Source organism: Cardiocondyla obscurior, linkage group LG28 (assembly GCF_019399895.1).
Source record: "Cardiocondyla obscurior isolate alpha-2009 linkage group LG28, Cobs3.1, whole genome shotgun sequence".
In the NCBI taxonomy this organism is placed as follows: domain Eukaryota; kingdom Metazoa; phylum Arthropoda; class Insecta; order Hymenoptera; family Formicidae; genus Cardiocondyla; species Cardiocondyla obscurior.
Genome location: NC_091891.1, coordinates 1357903 through 1373948, shown reverse-complemented (window position 1 = coordinate 1373948; position 16046 = coordinate 1357903). Strand labels below are relative to the sequence as shown.

The following is a 16046-nucleotide window of genomic DNA, read 5'->3' as shown; positions in this document are numbered from 1 at the left end:
CGTCAAAATTGAGAAATTTGTTTTGTCGCGCGACGAAGGGCGACGAAAGGGTCCATCGCGCGGATATTTGTCTTTGCCCGAAGGGAGCGAAGAAATGGTCGACGTGGAAAAAGCATGTTTACCTTACAAGACTCGAGTGAATATACATTCGCATACTTGCATACCTGACTCGCTCACGGGAAAACTTTTCCCGAGGTAGTCCACCTCGTCTGCGGTTTTTATACCCGTGAGAAATTCAACAACGACTTCATAATGAGAATCGTAATAATTACGAGCGGAGTAACGGGAGAGAAAAAAATTGACAATAGCCATTATCGTCAATCTTTCTTAAATAAAAATAAAAATAAATTATAGCGTCGTTTAATTTCTTTTCGTTATTAAAGGATTTGTGATTTTCTGGTATAAAAGATTTATGTTACTTAACTCTACACACACGCTCAAATTGTGCCGTCTACATTAGATTAATTAAACTAAATGATTTACCGCACGATACTTGTGTAAAAAAAAAAATTTATATGCAAACTCCTTCCATTTGCGTACTGCCGCATTTTTCTCCGCTGCTTTACCGAGCGTAATAGGACTATTTCACGCATTTACGCGTACAAATGAATGCGGGAGCCTGCGATTGCTCACATGCAGTATGCAACGGCGTTCTCAACGAAATCTTCTCAACATTTTTTGCTCACGTCCCTCGCGGTGAATTTTAATTTCTTGCTCATACTCCCGTGGCTTAACTTGAATTTCACCGGCTTCTCCCGTTTTATACGCGCTCTCGACCGCGACTCGCCTATTTTAAACTTTATATTTTTCGATTTTACCGAGACGCTTGAACTCTCTCTTTTTCCGTGTCCCCAAGGAAACGGAGAAAGTATTTCTCCGCCGGAGTTCATGAACTCGATTCACCGATGAACTTGCCGTCGCGTCGACCTCGAATTTGGAATTGCGAGAAGTCGAAATGCTGATTCCCTTTAGGAATATATTACCGCGATTTTCATTTGATTGATCTGTATATTTTAAAAAATTAGTTGGCTAAAATATTCCGTGAAAATTAATTTATTGTCTTTCTTTTTTTTTATATATTTTTTTTAATTTTGTTTTATTGTTAGTTTTATTTTAGATTTTTAATAATATATATTTAATTACTTAGTAACACACGATTTTATGTAAAATATATTTAACGACGCGTACTAGTAAAACATTTTGTGTAAATTATACAATTTGACGATGTCTAGAAAAAAGCTTAAGTAAACGGCCAACGAATGAGAATACTAATCTTTTTTTTTTCTTTTTTTGCGCTTAAGAATTCAATCTCGTTCAACCTGAGAATACAGAGGCACTTCTTTATTCTTATCGGAAAATTTTTCCTTTAAGCTACATATCGCTCCCTTCGAATTATGTATTCCGGGCGTGGCGCGAATTCCTCGTTTTTAAGGAAGTAAAGAAGACTTACGAACTGCGAGCGGCACACAACAGCGAGAGCGTGCTCTCGGCAAAGGTTGCGGACAGCTGTAAATTCTCGAAAGAAAGCTCCGTGAGGGAAAAAAAACAAAGGGAGCAAGAGAGAAGGCTACAACGGAAAATTAAAGAAAACTACGAACCGCGCGAGCTTTAATTCGCGACCAAACTCGCCGTCTCTCTCTTTTTTACCCTTTCGCGCTCTCTTATTGAATCTCGCTTCAATCTCTTTAGTTTTATACCGTTGCCACACGCTTTTCCTTTAAGACTTTTCCCAAGGCTGTTATATATTTTACAATTTTATTTTTCACTCGCCACTTTTTCTCGTACACGCAATATACGATTCTTTCATCCAAAAATGTAAATATATTCCTAACCGCTGGACCAAATGAAATTTGTTGGGCCGAGGCTCTTTCACCGAATGCTTAAAGTCCAACCGGCTGCAAACGACTTAAATCTGATTTCTTCCGAATGAAGCGAGAGAATCATATCTCTTCGAATATTCGCAACATGAAAAGTATTTTCCGAAAGATGTTTCTTCCTTTCGCGTATTGTATTCCGGTAAATGCGATTACGCTCGCAAGCTGGGCTTTCGTGCGCTCTGCTTTTCGTCATCGGTCTTCTCTCCGAACGCGAATATATGTATAGACCTCGCGAAGTCTCTTCAAACTCCACGAGAGCAGCTATCTTTTCCGCGATGCGACTACGGGGAGGAATAAAAGGGTAGGAAGACCTGCCATTTGCTTCGCAGAAATTCTCTCTCTCTCTCTCTTTCTCGACAATGCGGTCGCGGGCTCATTGTTTCGCGTCGAAACGTTCTTGTTTTACCCTCTACCTCATCACCGAACCCTTTACTCTTCGTTCTATCGCTTTTCCGTGACGTAAGCCGTCACTTTTGTTCTCACGTTGCGACTAGTCGATATTACTGTCTATCTTTTCCATTCGAACGACGGAAATCGATCGGGCCACCGTCGTCTCAAATATGAAAAAACTTATTCTTTCCTGATACTACTGGAACGATCGCGTGTTGAGAGATAAAAGTCATATAAGCGAGCACGATGTGATTTTATCGTGATCGACATCACCGTTATCATCCTACTTTTTTATATTGTATTATTTGACATTAGCAGTTAGTTGAATATTGTTTTTATTATGGTATAATTTTTTTTTTAGACAAAATGTTTAATAGAAATTAATAATAGTTGTGAATAATGAAATAATAATTTAATTATATTTCTGTATATTAATTATTCCGAAAGTAATTTATATGATCTCATCTGCTTTACTATTCTGAATTATCCAACTTTTCTTTCTACAACTTTGCATTTTTGTTGAAAAATTAATTTTAATTAAATTAAGAGACCCCTCGGTTTGTTTATTCAAATAACCAAACAACTGCTGAGAGACAGACGGTTCGAGTAAAATTTTTTTTAATTCGCGATCTTTTATCGCAAGCTCAAAGCTAGTTACTATGCAAAGTGGCTAAGTTTACCAATTCGCAGCGGAAGTTTACCCCTTTCTTCCTCTCTTTCCGCAGCGAAATGCAAGGGATTATCACATTCGCCGTGATGCGCGGCGTCTTCTAGATACGAATTCTTTCCGCGTATTTTCTGACAATGTTGGAAAGCAGAACGAATACTCGATTAATATTACGATTCACGTTACGAGAACGCTGCCTGCCGTATCCGCAACTGCACTTAGCCGTTTACTCTCGTGCTTTTCGCGAACGCCGCCGGTTGCGCGCTTTGGCCGCAATTCTCTCACGTCTCGAATGCGGAACGGCCAATTCCGCGCGAAGAAAGCTTCAATCGCAGTAATGTAATTCCCCATAAAAGAGAGGCAAAAGTCAAGGGAAAAAGAAGCGGCGGAGAAAGATAACGCGAAGGTACAGATAAATATAAAAAATTGACCGTGAAAGAAGGTAGAACATATGCAAAGAGAAAAGGCTAAAGAAAATGGAAAGAAAAATTTAAAAAATGTCAAGTTTGTTAAAATATTAATATAAAATAAAATATTCAAATTTGTTTCTACATATTACCTATTAATTAATTATAGCAATTAATACATATTAATTTGAATTTATGAACCACTATTAATTTATTATAATTTATGTAAATTTATCATTACTAATTCTTATTAATATTAAACGACACGAAGGCTCGAAAAGAGCATAATAACGCATAGCCTGAATGACAAAATATGAAAGCTTCTTATCTTTCTCGTTCTCTCTCCGAAATGCTGTGCGAAAGAAAAGCGACAAGTTCTAAACGCTAGTTAGAACTTGTGCCACTGACTTCGGCCAATTTTCGAGTACCGGGGAGTAATCGGGATGTGCAACGCGAGCATCTTCTCCTTCGGTTGTTGGCATACGCGAGAAAATCCAGGCTTTCGTCTACCATTTCTCGAAGGGGGTTGCGCGGTCGGGACTTTGCATAATGCGTATGTACCTACGCGCGGAGAAATAGCGCTGCGAATAGACAGCGTGAAATACGTATTACACATACACCTATAAATATATTCGCTGACGAGTCCGCCAAACTTCCGCGTTGTTAACTCGCCGCCGCGCCGACCGAATTTACATCCGCCGCGCCGGTCGGCAGCATCCGTTCGAACCGCGCGTCTTGCACACGTAAGCCGAGATCTTCCTTCGAAAGTGCGCGTTCCCTTCTGCCGTAACTTATCCTTCATCAACGTCAGTTTTTCCGACCACCGGAAAGTAACACGACGCGAACCGTAATACCGATGGAAATTCCCTTCGCTCGCGTTTCATTTAGCATAATTCAAACCCAAAGGTACATAACAGCTGTAATATTAACAGCACTTTCCCAGCAGATCGATACCACATGCATAATCCAACGTCAAGTTTGGCCTAAAACCATTTGTAGTTTATGATATGACGGGCAATGAATCCGTCTTATATGTACGGTGCTTATACTTAACTACAAAACAATCAATTCGCCGAACATCGCAGATATAAATTCTCTACTTTTTCGTCTGCTTTCAAATATATTTTTATCCTCGGAAAAGTATAACTAGCAAAGTTATCAGTTTACCGAACCTCAAAATAAGTGATTTTCTCAATATTAGTTTCATATATAAATTTTTGAAGATATATAAGTAAATGTATTTTTTTATTATTATTAAGTTTTGTGGGTGATGTAACTTTTATGTACTTGGCTCTTTCTCAATTTATTTGTTCGTTCTCGCGCCCATTATTTGACATTATCGCGCATTCAACGATAAAACGCGAGAGCAAGTCTAAGTGGCCCATTAACACCGTCATTAACGCGATTGATTTCAGACTGGAGTGCGTGGTGAACGCTCTTTGTCGCGGCCTAAGTCACGCCTCCGGCAGTTTGTCGCGTCTGGTGCTCGACATGAATCTGTCCGGCGAGCAAGTGTCCCGTGTCTGCGAAGCACTTCGCGACTGCATTCAAGTGCAGGCGTTGCACTTGCCCCATTTAGGATGCGGATGCGAGGGCCTGGCATCAGTCGCCGAGTTGCTGAAGGAAAGACCGCTGCTGGCACTCAACCTGGCCGGCAGCTGGGGCGCCAAGAACGAAGATCCGTCCAGCTCTGGCATCAGTATGGGTAAAACCTTGCCATTATTGCCCGCGATTTGCCGACACGATTCCGCGGAAGCTTACATTCCAAAAATTAACTATCTCGAATATTTATGTTAGGTTCGTGATCGACTTTGGAAAGTATTCTTTATGCTGATACTTCTGCTTCGTGATAATTTTATCCGGCAAATCGGAAATAATAAAATACGAAAGTAGAAGCTGAGACTGCAAGTAAAGAGCTATTTCAGCGACCAGCTTTTTAATTAAAAATTTCAACTCTCTGAACACGATTTACATTACGTATACATATATCGGACGCATGGATGCGTATTTCGCGGTGAATCGTGTCGATAAAATTGCGAGCTTTGCCAACCGATGCGAAGCGCGAACATATACGTGCCTATCGTCATTTGACCTCCACGAATTTTTCGCAATATTAACCGCATTCCGTATTTCATCGCCACTCGGACAAAATTTTTTTTTTTTTCCTTTGCAACTAAATTATACCCTTTTATAAATTGAAATATTTTTCTCTCCATACTGCATCGGGATCATTAAACGTTTAATAGATAGAATTAAAATTAAAGTTAAAAAATTCTACGATTGAATTTTTTTACTCATTACATTTATTATTTATCAATTAAGCAAGTTTTATCCCGAGCGTTGTCTTTTTCAAAAATAGCTAATAGAACAACTCTTTGTAAATTCAAGGGAGTTGAATTTCGTGGTTCTGTTCGGGTTGCGTCTCATAATGGTTGAATTGTTGTCAACGGACCGACCGCAGTCCGTAGGAGAGCGACAACCGTGACATGTCGCCGAGAAAACTATGTCGGCACAGTCACATCGATCCGACCATGGCAAAAGTAACATTGTCGCCAATGTACGCTCGCCACCATTAACCCGACTCCGGAATTAGAAACTTGCGAAACGGAAGCGCGTGAATCGCGACGACAAATCCGCGCGACCGAAAGTTGCGGCGTTAAAACGAACTTTGGCCCTTCCGAAAGTTTAAATCACGCCATTTGCCGGCAGACTAGAATATAAAGGCTCGATTTATTCGTCGTAAAGGCCTATGGTACTCATAACAATCGAAACGAAATAGTCATTGACGAGAACAAACAAATTAATAAATTAAAACAGAAAATTAACGTTATAGAAATATATGACGATGTTACAATTTTATTTGGAAATAAAGTTTAATTCGATTTTTAAAAATACGCGATTTTATTTATAATTGTTGCACGAGACTTTTAAAATAATGTTATATAATAAATGGAGTTAAAATAAATTTGTCACAAAAAAATCGGACAATTTATTTGTCTTTTTTCCATTTATTAAAATCAATAAAGTCAAGTATTTTTGATTGCCATTTAAACATAAAAATTTTCGACAGAAAATAAAAACGCATTATACATATACATGTATTATCCTCATTTTTCGATCTTGCATTGGAGAACAAAGATAAATTTTATTTTCCAAATTTAAAGTATATTTTATTAACTCCTTTAAAATGGAATAATACATCAATTACTAAAGTTCTCATTGACACAAAAGATTAAATAATTTGCTTGTTAAATTTAATTTAATAATTAACTTGTCAATATCATAAGCTGAAAGTCGATAATCAATGACGAATTAGAACGCATGTAAACGCAATTATCGGTTTGTACACACAAACTTTACTTGATACCGTTGGCCAATTTTGACGATGAATAATCTGAGAGCCAGCATAATCCCGACGTTATAATTTCTTACCCTAATTAACTTCCATATTTTAGTAAATATATTTTTAATGTCAAATAATATTAATAATATCAAATAACGCGCGTATAAGAGGTTTCCTTCTTTCTTTTTAAAAGACTAATTATAAGCACTTGGAAAGAAACCAATCTGTTTACAAGGCCGAGCATAAATCGTTTGGCTCGTCAAATAACGAATCGGGGGAGCAGCTCATCTTCTCGTACCGCAAAATTGCCAATTGATCGTACTTAGAGTAACTACCTACGTCTCGCCAGGAAATTCGCGACTTTTGCGCGGCTATAAGGTTGCGGACTTCCATATTCCCGAAGGAATTGCTCTCAATCGTGTGTACCTCCTACATCGTCATTTTCTTAGTTGAAAGATTCTCATAAAAAAAAATTAATAGAAAATTCCTTGTCGCGTAATCGGAGATTACATTCTCGCGTTAAATGAATAAAAATTAAAAGCAAGCTTATTTTTATTATTCCCTTAGACGTGGTATTCTCACGCGGATATATAACACGAACTATCGGTTTGATTAAAAAAAAAAGTTAGCGCTCCCGTTTTATTAAATATACGCCCGGCTAAAATAGCAATACGCTACATTTTGATAAATAATCTTGTTAAAATATTAAGGCGTCGAATTGCATGTGTTTCGTTAATTTCGTTCATATTCATTTAAATTTGTTTGCAATCCAATTATTTGTTTTCTGTTTGCAATTAAAAGAGAATCAATTTACAGAACGGTTTGATGATATTTCTATTTAGGCAGTTTGTTCAATTGCGATTTTATTTACTTTGGACGGAATAATACGTCGCTTAGAATCACAACCGCGTAGCAGTGTTAAACCCAAAGTTTTTCTAATGGCGCCACGTTCCGCAAATAGCCCCAAACGAAACTAAGCACCATTACAACTTTCGAGCCGCGTGTAAGGTCCGCGCAATTAACGATTATTATGTTAGCGCAGAATTGAGAGTGCGCGCGAGTTTGCTTATCAACTCTGTTAAAACACATTGGACCGCGGTTTAATATACATATGCTACGTATATGCGTATTCATTAAGAGCGCGAGTAATATTTTATATTTCCTAGTTTTATAATTACTTTATAATTATCATAAACGCGCTGGAAACGTTGGAAGATTAATTATTTAAGTTCGCTCTCATTTTGTCGCGAGACCTCGATATTGGTAGTAGCAATTAGCAATAATACGCGATGAAACATCTTATTCCTATTTTTTATTGAAAATCAGCGTTTGCGCTGAAATATCAGAACCGTATTGTTAAAAAAAAAATTTTTTTTAATAGAAGTTATAGACTTTTTTCAATTTCTTGAAAATCTAACTGAGAGGGAATTGTGGTGTAATATCTCGAATTTCTCATTCCTGCATTTAGCATTCTTGAAATATCTGTGGCTCGCTCAATCGACCCCGCGCGTTTTCGAAAGAGAGTACCGTTACGCTTGAAGGGCTGCATTTAGTCGAACATCCCTTTCTAATCGCTTTGCCTTCCCTACCCCGTTCTCTCACCTTCGTCTTGAAATCGCTTTGCATCGTCGTTCGCAACGCCCGTTTTCTCAATCGTCCGAGTTCAATTTCTCGCCGGCCAGCGGCATCCAATCACGCTAAAACGCCTCGGATAACATTGAATCGTCTCGGGACTATTGTTGTAAGCAATACGCGTTACAGAAGCATCGTAAATTTATCTGATTGCTTTAAACGAACCATTGGTCGCGCAAAAATTGGAATCACGCTTACAAGAATTGTGCAACATTTTTTAAAAGGGTTATACGAGTTTAATGTAAATTTAATAGTAATACTTAATTAAAAAAAAAAAAAAAAAAATATACATTTTTCAAGCTAAATTATGTTTCTCTCGAAACGGTAATAAAATAGCGAAATTGTTTTTCGCTCGTGTTATAAATAAAAGAATATTATATTGTTTAAAAAATGCGCCATGTTAAAGAACGTAAAATGTGAATTGGATGTCGAAGGGGAAGCACAAGCTATCGACATCGCAAAATTGCTTTTCCCATCGAAAGGATTGAACGTCATCTTGTAACCGATCGTGACCTAACTGGGTCGCCACCACCAATCGGACTCTATTATAATTAGTTTGGCACGACACGAGCGGATAAACGCGATGCAAGTTGTGCTGATCGACCGAAGGACAGAAACTTTCCCCGGCCCCGTACCGTGATCGAATAAGTTTAGTACAACGTCGCGAGAAATTTCTACCTCTCTTCGCATAAAGGAGATAATAATTAATATCGAGTTATGCATTTGCAAGTCTCTCGGATAGGGAGAATGAATTGCATTAAACTTCTTTTCCATTATCCGAAAGCACCGGAAAATAACAAATTTTAATGAATTTAATAAAACTTTTGAGATTTTTGAGATTTCTTTTTCTGTCTAAATGTCTAAATAAAATTTATATGATTAATGTAATGTAAATAATGTAAAGAACTTTATTCCATATTATTATTGAAATGCTTCCTATAAATTTATTTATACCGATTTATTAATCGGTTAATTCTCTTTCGCTCTTTCTCCATAGGTCTTTATAAAATTATTTATGAATTAACTTGATTAATTGAAAAAAGCAAAATTATTTGTAGTCCATTAAAACCTTAATTGTTTGCCATAAATTAAGAATCGTTTATTAATTATCTAATCTATTTTGTGTTAAATATCGACTTTTAAATCTATTAAATTAATTTTAATAATAATCTTTGTAGCTTATTTTTGAGAAAAAGAAAGTGCGAAAAGAGTTTTAAATAAAAAGGACATTAAGATTTTATCTTTCTTTATCAAATGTTTAAATAAATTAATATGAAAGGGCTTTATAACGCTGACAGGTAATAAGTCGACGCTCGAACGCACGATATTCAATATTTTCCTTATACCGAAACCTTTTCATAAAAAAAGTTTTTTTTTACCGCGAAAAGCATCCCATTGACTTCTGCGTTTTGCACGTTATTATTTATCGAGATATTGCATTAAGATATAATAACAAACAATATTTTAAAAGCAGAATTATTCAAGTCGATATTACAATCCTTTCAAATAAGACGAGAAAAGCACGTAAAACATTTAGATTTCTTAAAACGGTAATGAATAAATGTATATCAAATATAAAATTTTCACGTATTATAATGTAAAATTATACATTTACGGCTATATTTCACGGCACTTTAACACGACATATTTCGGCATCATAATACGTCAACCTAATTAACGTTATCATAATCACTTCGTGTGTGTCACGAGCGCCGATGATTTATTAATGAAATCGCGAGTCCGCTATCTCGTCGGGTTAATCATCGTCCGAATGATCGCGTGATGTAACGTGATTTTACGTCCCAGTTACGACATAACTTCCTATTACGCGAAACCCCGACAGTGTCCCGGTGGTGTCCATCAATTTAATACTTGACAACGTCAACGACAAGAGAAAGAACGACACATTTACATCCCGCGTGTCTAAGCACATGCTCGAGAAAGTGTATGGAAGTTCGTGCCAAGTTTGCGAACAAAAGTTAACACTTATTATAACAGCTCAACTTGGAGATTCTCCGCAAGCTATTTACGAGAGAGAAAGAGAGAGAGAGAGAGAAGGAAAGAGAAGATATACTGTCTGCTAAAACAGAAATGCACGCCACTGGCTCGTGGACACGACTTTCTCGTCACCGAAAATGAGTTTGTTGTAATTAATTCGACGGAGGTAAATCTAAAAGCACGTGCTGTACGTACACGCGTAGTTGAAGAAACAATCAGAAACTTTGAACAAGACGAGGACGATAGGGTACGACCATCTACCGAATATTTAAGCATCGTTTTATCGAGACATAAAAGCATCAAAAAAGCAAAAGCCTAAGAGCCCGAGAGATTCAAGGATCGTTTAATCGCAAAGTCTACAAATTGAGAAACACTCCAAATTTTACTACAAATTTTAAACATACGAGGAAAGAAAAGTGGATTGATTTGAGCAGCGTAATTTGATCTGAAATATATATCCTATCGCTATGACGGATGGCTATCAGTAAAATTAAACATTGAGATCAAGCAAACGTCGCGAGAGCATCTCGAATAATATTCACTGTGGATCTCGCGTGCTGGTTTGCCCGAATTTTCCCGTACGTCTAATTTTCCTCAACCGATGTACACGTCGCAGATGAGATCACGTCGAAAAAGGAATTTGAGCGTTTAAACTTGTACCGCGGAATCTGTATTAAACTTAGTTGAATCGCGCATCCCTCGTTAAACATTCGGAGCAATGTTAATGTTACCGGTATCGTCGTAGCTACAGGGGGTAAAATGAAAGAGAAAGAGAAGAACTAATTTACGTAATTCAAGTTTATCAACTTTACATTTGCCGAGAGAGTATATTTTTTCGTTACTGAAAATTCAAGAATTTATCACCTAGCAGTTTCCTTAAAATTCATAACAGTTTTTCTTTTAAATCGATACATAAATCACGCTCTCCGTCGTTCTTGTTCACACATCTTGTGTTATACTTGAATATATTGCAATCATTTTTCGGTGATATATATTTTTAATTTTTTTTTTTTTTTTTTTTTTTTTTAATACAAGTGTATGTATGTGACTGACAATAATGTAAAATATTATTTAAAATTGAAAGAAAGAGTATTTTAATATTTTCGGGTTATTTAAGCCACTGTACCGGTTGCATTCAACTACCAGTTTAGACGAATACGGCCGCATAGCGTCCTCGCAATAGTGATAAACATTCCCTAATTTAATTAGTAATTACGAAACGATCGTTTCAATGCGCCGGATGCGATGGTACAATTATCGTACACGGCAGTGTACTCTCTCTCTCGGATAACCAGGCCTACGTGGCCTCCCGTTGATTGATCGCGTTACATAGCGGACCCGATTACAGAGCAACGCGTTACTGCGCGGTTACGAGTGTAACGTTGATAAAATTTGTGCTGTAACTAAAATCTGCGCTTCGATTCAATAAATCGACACCGGTGGTAAAAAGAATCGTTGTCACTCCACGAAATTAGAAAAGTATGAAATTTTATTTAAATTCGCTATTTCTTTTTTTTTTTTTTTTTTTTTTTTTTAAGTTAAACTTATTATTCGCGATCGCATCGTATCTTCTTTTTAAAAATACTAGAACAAATCATGCGCACGCTTCACGTGCGCTATTTTTCGAAAGGATTATTTCCCGATTTGTGCGCGTCATTATAATTAAATAATCAATGGTTGATAGCGTGTTACGGTTCAAGAAACCCAATTGCAAACTATGAAAAAAAAATGATGCGACTTACCAATCTGCATGAACAGCGGAGTTGGAGTTCTGCCGGTGACTGTAACATAAAATAAAATATATTATTACAGACATGTTAGGATTTAAATTAATTTAAAGGTAAAGATATATTTTTATAAAAATTTTCTAAAAAGAAAAAAATTATATCTACCTAAAAGTTGCTCCGCTGATGCAGGATACCCGTCCCGGGCCTGCTCCTCCTCTCAGATGGGACGTGTCGAGTCATCCTTCCGCGCACAAGTAACTCGCGAATACCCCGACCGTGATTTTACTCGCGAAAATTACTTATCACTTTTGCGCGTTTCTGTCCGGCACTCGCGTATGGAATAAAATTATGCCAAAAAATTGCGACCGAATACTGAACGAACTCCCGGAACGACCGACGAACCGACTACGGTTCGTATAATATAATATCGGCGGTGACGACACGGTGGATGCAGCTGCGACGATCTGTAACAAGAAAAAAATATATAAAATTAAATTGCAGACATGCTACAAGTATTTAGTCGGCAGGCTATTAGTTTTGTGTTTCAAAAAAATTAATTCTTACCTCTGGGACTGCTCCGTTGTTACACGATGCCTTTCCGAGGCCTCCTCCTCTCAGATTATTAGACCTCCCGTCAGAGTTAACCAGCTTCCTCTCAGATCGTTTGAACCTCGTCCTCGCACTGCTTACCTGCAAACAAAAAGCCCGAATAATTAATAAAAATTACACGAGTACGTACAATAGAAAGATCACCTCAGAGAGTTGAGTATAAGTAAGGTAGCTTACTTTAAGGAAAGAAAACTTAGTCACAAGTGTTCTCCTCACACAGAGAATGGGGAGGAGAAGATAGTTCTCGTTAAACGGAAGTGCGAATCTCTTTCGGTACGGAACATGTGCTTGCTGTGCCGTGCGTAGTACGTGTGTGCTCGCGCGACCGCTGGAGAAGGACAAAGCGGGAGTGGGAGTAGTGGGGGAATATACCTAGCGCGCGGCACGTAGGCTCGCGCTCGCTCTCACCCCGTCCTCCCTCCCCCCCCTCGCCATCCCCGCGGCTAACTATTCCTTATTCTCGTTCGATTTAATTGTAATGTTTCGGACCTCGCTTTACAACGCAGCCAATTTCTTGTGTCGAGGACGACCCGGTGGAAGTACCGCCTTTGCCTGGATATATTAAATTTTTTATTCCGTAACCGAGAAGTATATTTGCAGCTAAAATACGCTTCTAAACAAATTTACTCGCGGTAGCAGCTACCGCTTACGTTCCGTATACTACTCCAGTAAAGTTTACTATCGATAAGACAAGTGGAAATTGTGTGGGGCATCTACCCCATAAAAAAGTTACGTATCGTCATCACGTTGCCCGCTCGTATGAGGTGAACAAATCACCTTCTATAAACCCCGTCTTTCGCCTTTTCAATTTCGCACTACTCTCTTCTCCATCTCCCAGTCCCTTCTACGCATAAAGGTCTTTCGAGCGGACTTATTTATCTTTTCCTTTAAACCAATCGCACAGAAAGAACGTGATCGTTGCGTTGCACACGACATTTTAATATTCGACATTGAATAGCTTCTGCGACGAGTATTGAAGCGCCGGTAACCTTTTATCTTTCAGATTTCGCTTTTTACAGTTTCTTTTGCTGATTTAAATAATGTAATTTAATTCTTATCGTATGTCACATTTATTTTATCTTTCTTCTTCTCTACGCTCGACTCGCTTTGTTCTAGAATTTTAAGATACGCGAAGCTTCGACAATGTTATCCTGATACTATACATTTACGATAGGTTCCGGTTCAGGTTCTGGCTCTGGCAGCAGCGGCTGCGCCTCCAGCACCCTCGGCACCCTGCCGCTAAATCGCTGCTACTCGTCTTTGCCCCGAGGTGCGTTAACGGCTTATGGTAGCTTGACGCGACCCGCAACTCTACCGAGACTTCCCCTGGGCTTGGGTTTAGGCCCGGCACCCAACACCGGCAACGGACCCCTGCCTCAAAATGACCGAGATCGAGACAGTAACGGAAGCAGCAAAAGAAACAGCGACAGCGTGCTCTGCCATCGTTTACCTTTACTGCATCCTCTACCCACGTGTGACGTCACCAGTCACCAAGGCACCGGTTTCCACGAGATATTCAACGCTATCAGGTAATTAATTTCATTTTTGTGCGTGATTCTGTTACTTTCTTATACACAGCTATGTATATTATTGTATCGTAAAAACGAAATGGTAGAAACATCGGAATTTAATTAAATCTTTTTTTTTTTATTACAACTCAACGTAATAACTCAGCAATAAACTCTTATTTCTCTCGACATTTTTGCATTTCCACTGTGAAATAAATTTATTTGTGAGCGGTATTATTTATTGAAATACGCGAATATGCAATTACGCGCTACTAATCATTCGAGGAAGAGAGACGATTCAATCTGTAACCACCGCGAAATGTTAATGTCGCATAAATCCCGATCGATCTTCGTCTATCATGCGCACCAGTAGTTCAGCATGAAAATCCAATAATTTCATGTAGAATGACATTAAACGCGGTAACGTTAATAATTATGCGCGACATTTCGTTATCGACTTAATCACATTACCATTATAATTACCATCACAACTGAATGTTTTACGGTCGAGATGGACCGTAAAACGAGCGGCGAGTACGCTCGAATTGCGATCGGTCTTGACGCATATATGTAGATATTTTTACGCATAAATGAATTTAACCACCATACATACATATTCCTACCTGTTCAATAATCTGAATAAAATATTCAACAAGGTATAGTCACGTGCTGATACAACATTACGTTTGGGAATAATAATTGCGCCTCTCGCGTTGCGCAAAAATTGGTGGAAAAGTTCAACGATTGTTAATTATAATAGAAATTTAAATCGCTACGACGGCAGAAAGAGAATAGCTTGAAGAAGGTAGTCGAGGTGGAATTTTCGAAAAAAAAATTTTCCTAGTAAAGATAAACTTTAGAAGTAAGAACGACGTCTCGTTAAAGAAGAAAGATTTTAGAGATAAAAATGATCTCTTTGTCTTCGCCTCTCGTCTCAAGTTTTCCTCACTCGCGACCTTGAAGCGAGCCCTAGAAATGCTCGGACAACTTGTCCCTTCTGATTACCTTCTCGAGCTGGAATTTCTTGGGGATGAGAATATTCGTGCGATCTAAGACGAAAGCGTCTCCTGAACTTCCTCGAGTCTCCTTCTTGAACGACCGGTAAATGAGTTATGGAAATTAAAGGGAACGAGTGGGAATATTTCGTTGGTGAAATTATGCAAACTTCGCGGACGGCGGAAACTTGGGCCGGAAGTTGCTGGATCTCCTCGATTACGTCAACAGCCTTCCCTCCGACGTGCCGCAAACTCGTAGAAATCGCGCAACTCCTATCGCCATTCTCGGCCCGACAACGAAGAAACGGGACGCATTCGCCGACACTCCGGCCGACCATTAGATATCGCTCTGAGAGTTTTAGTTCTTCCCGGACGAGAGGAACTCGGAAAGTTTGGCGAGCCGTGTGCTTATCCGGGCGAGAAGCTCGATATTTCGCGTAATTATCGTCGGAGCTTGCCCGAAGCTGTATGAGATTCGTGCGAATAATTTGCGGAATTGTTCAGGAACGAGTCTTAAATACGATCTCTTGTCTCTACAAAAATTTATATAGTATTAACGCGCTGCTATAATTTTCGTATTTAAAAATTAATGGGGAACGATTATTATTTTACTTTTTTTACATACTTTTATCTCAAGCGTTATAAGAAAATTGAGAACGTAAATTGATTTCAACTGGAATTAGATATTAATATATTAATGTATTTCGCATCTTACATATTTACGGACCATTAATAATATTTAAAACACCGTACATGATTTATTGTTCGCGTAATCGCCGGAGTGTCGTACGATACGATGGTCGGCGGGAAAAAGGAAGTCGATCCATTTCTCGCAGATGCGAACTGACACGGGTGCTCCCAACTGTATTCTAAAGATCTCGGAAAGATTTCTT

The 16046-nt window shown here is 38.3% G+C and overlaps 1 protein-coding gene across 1 annotated transcript in view; it reads left to right on the top strand.

Annotated features, from left to right (window-relative positions):
• LOC139112357 (uncharacterized) overlaps window positions 1–16046 on the top strand; it is a 59270-nt gene that overhangs the window by 11708 nt on the left and 31516 nt on the right. The window contains exons 6-7 of the mRNA XM_070673330.1: window positions 4757–5046; window positions 13825–14179. Coding sequence (XP_070529431.1) covers window positions 4757–5046; window positions 13825–14179 — 645 coding nt within the window. The remainder of the gene's footprint in view (window positions 1–4756; window positions 5047–13824; window positions 14180–16046) is intronic.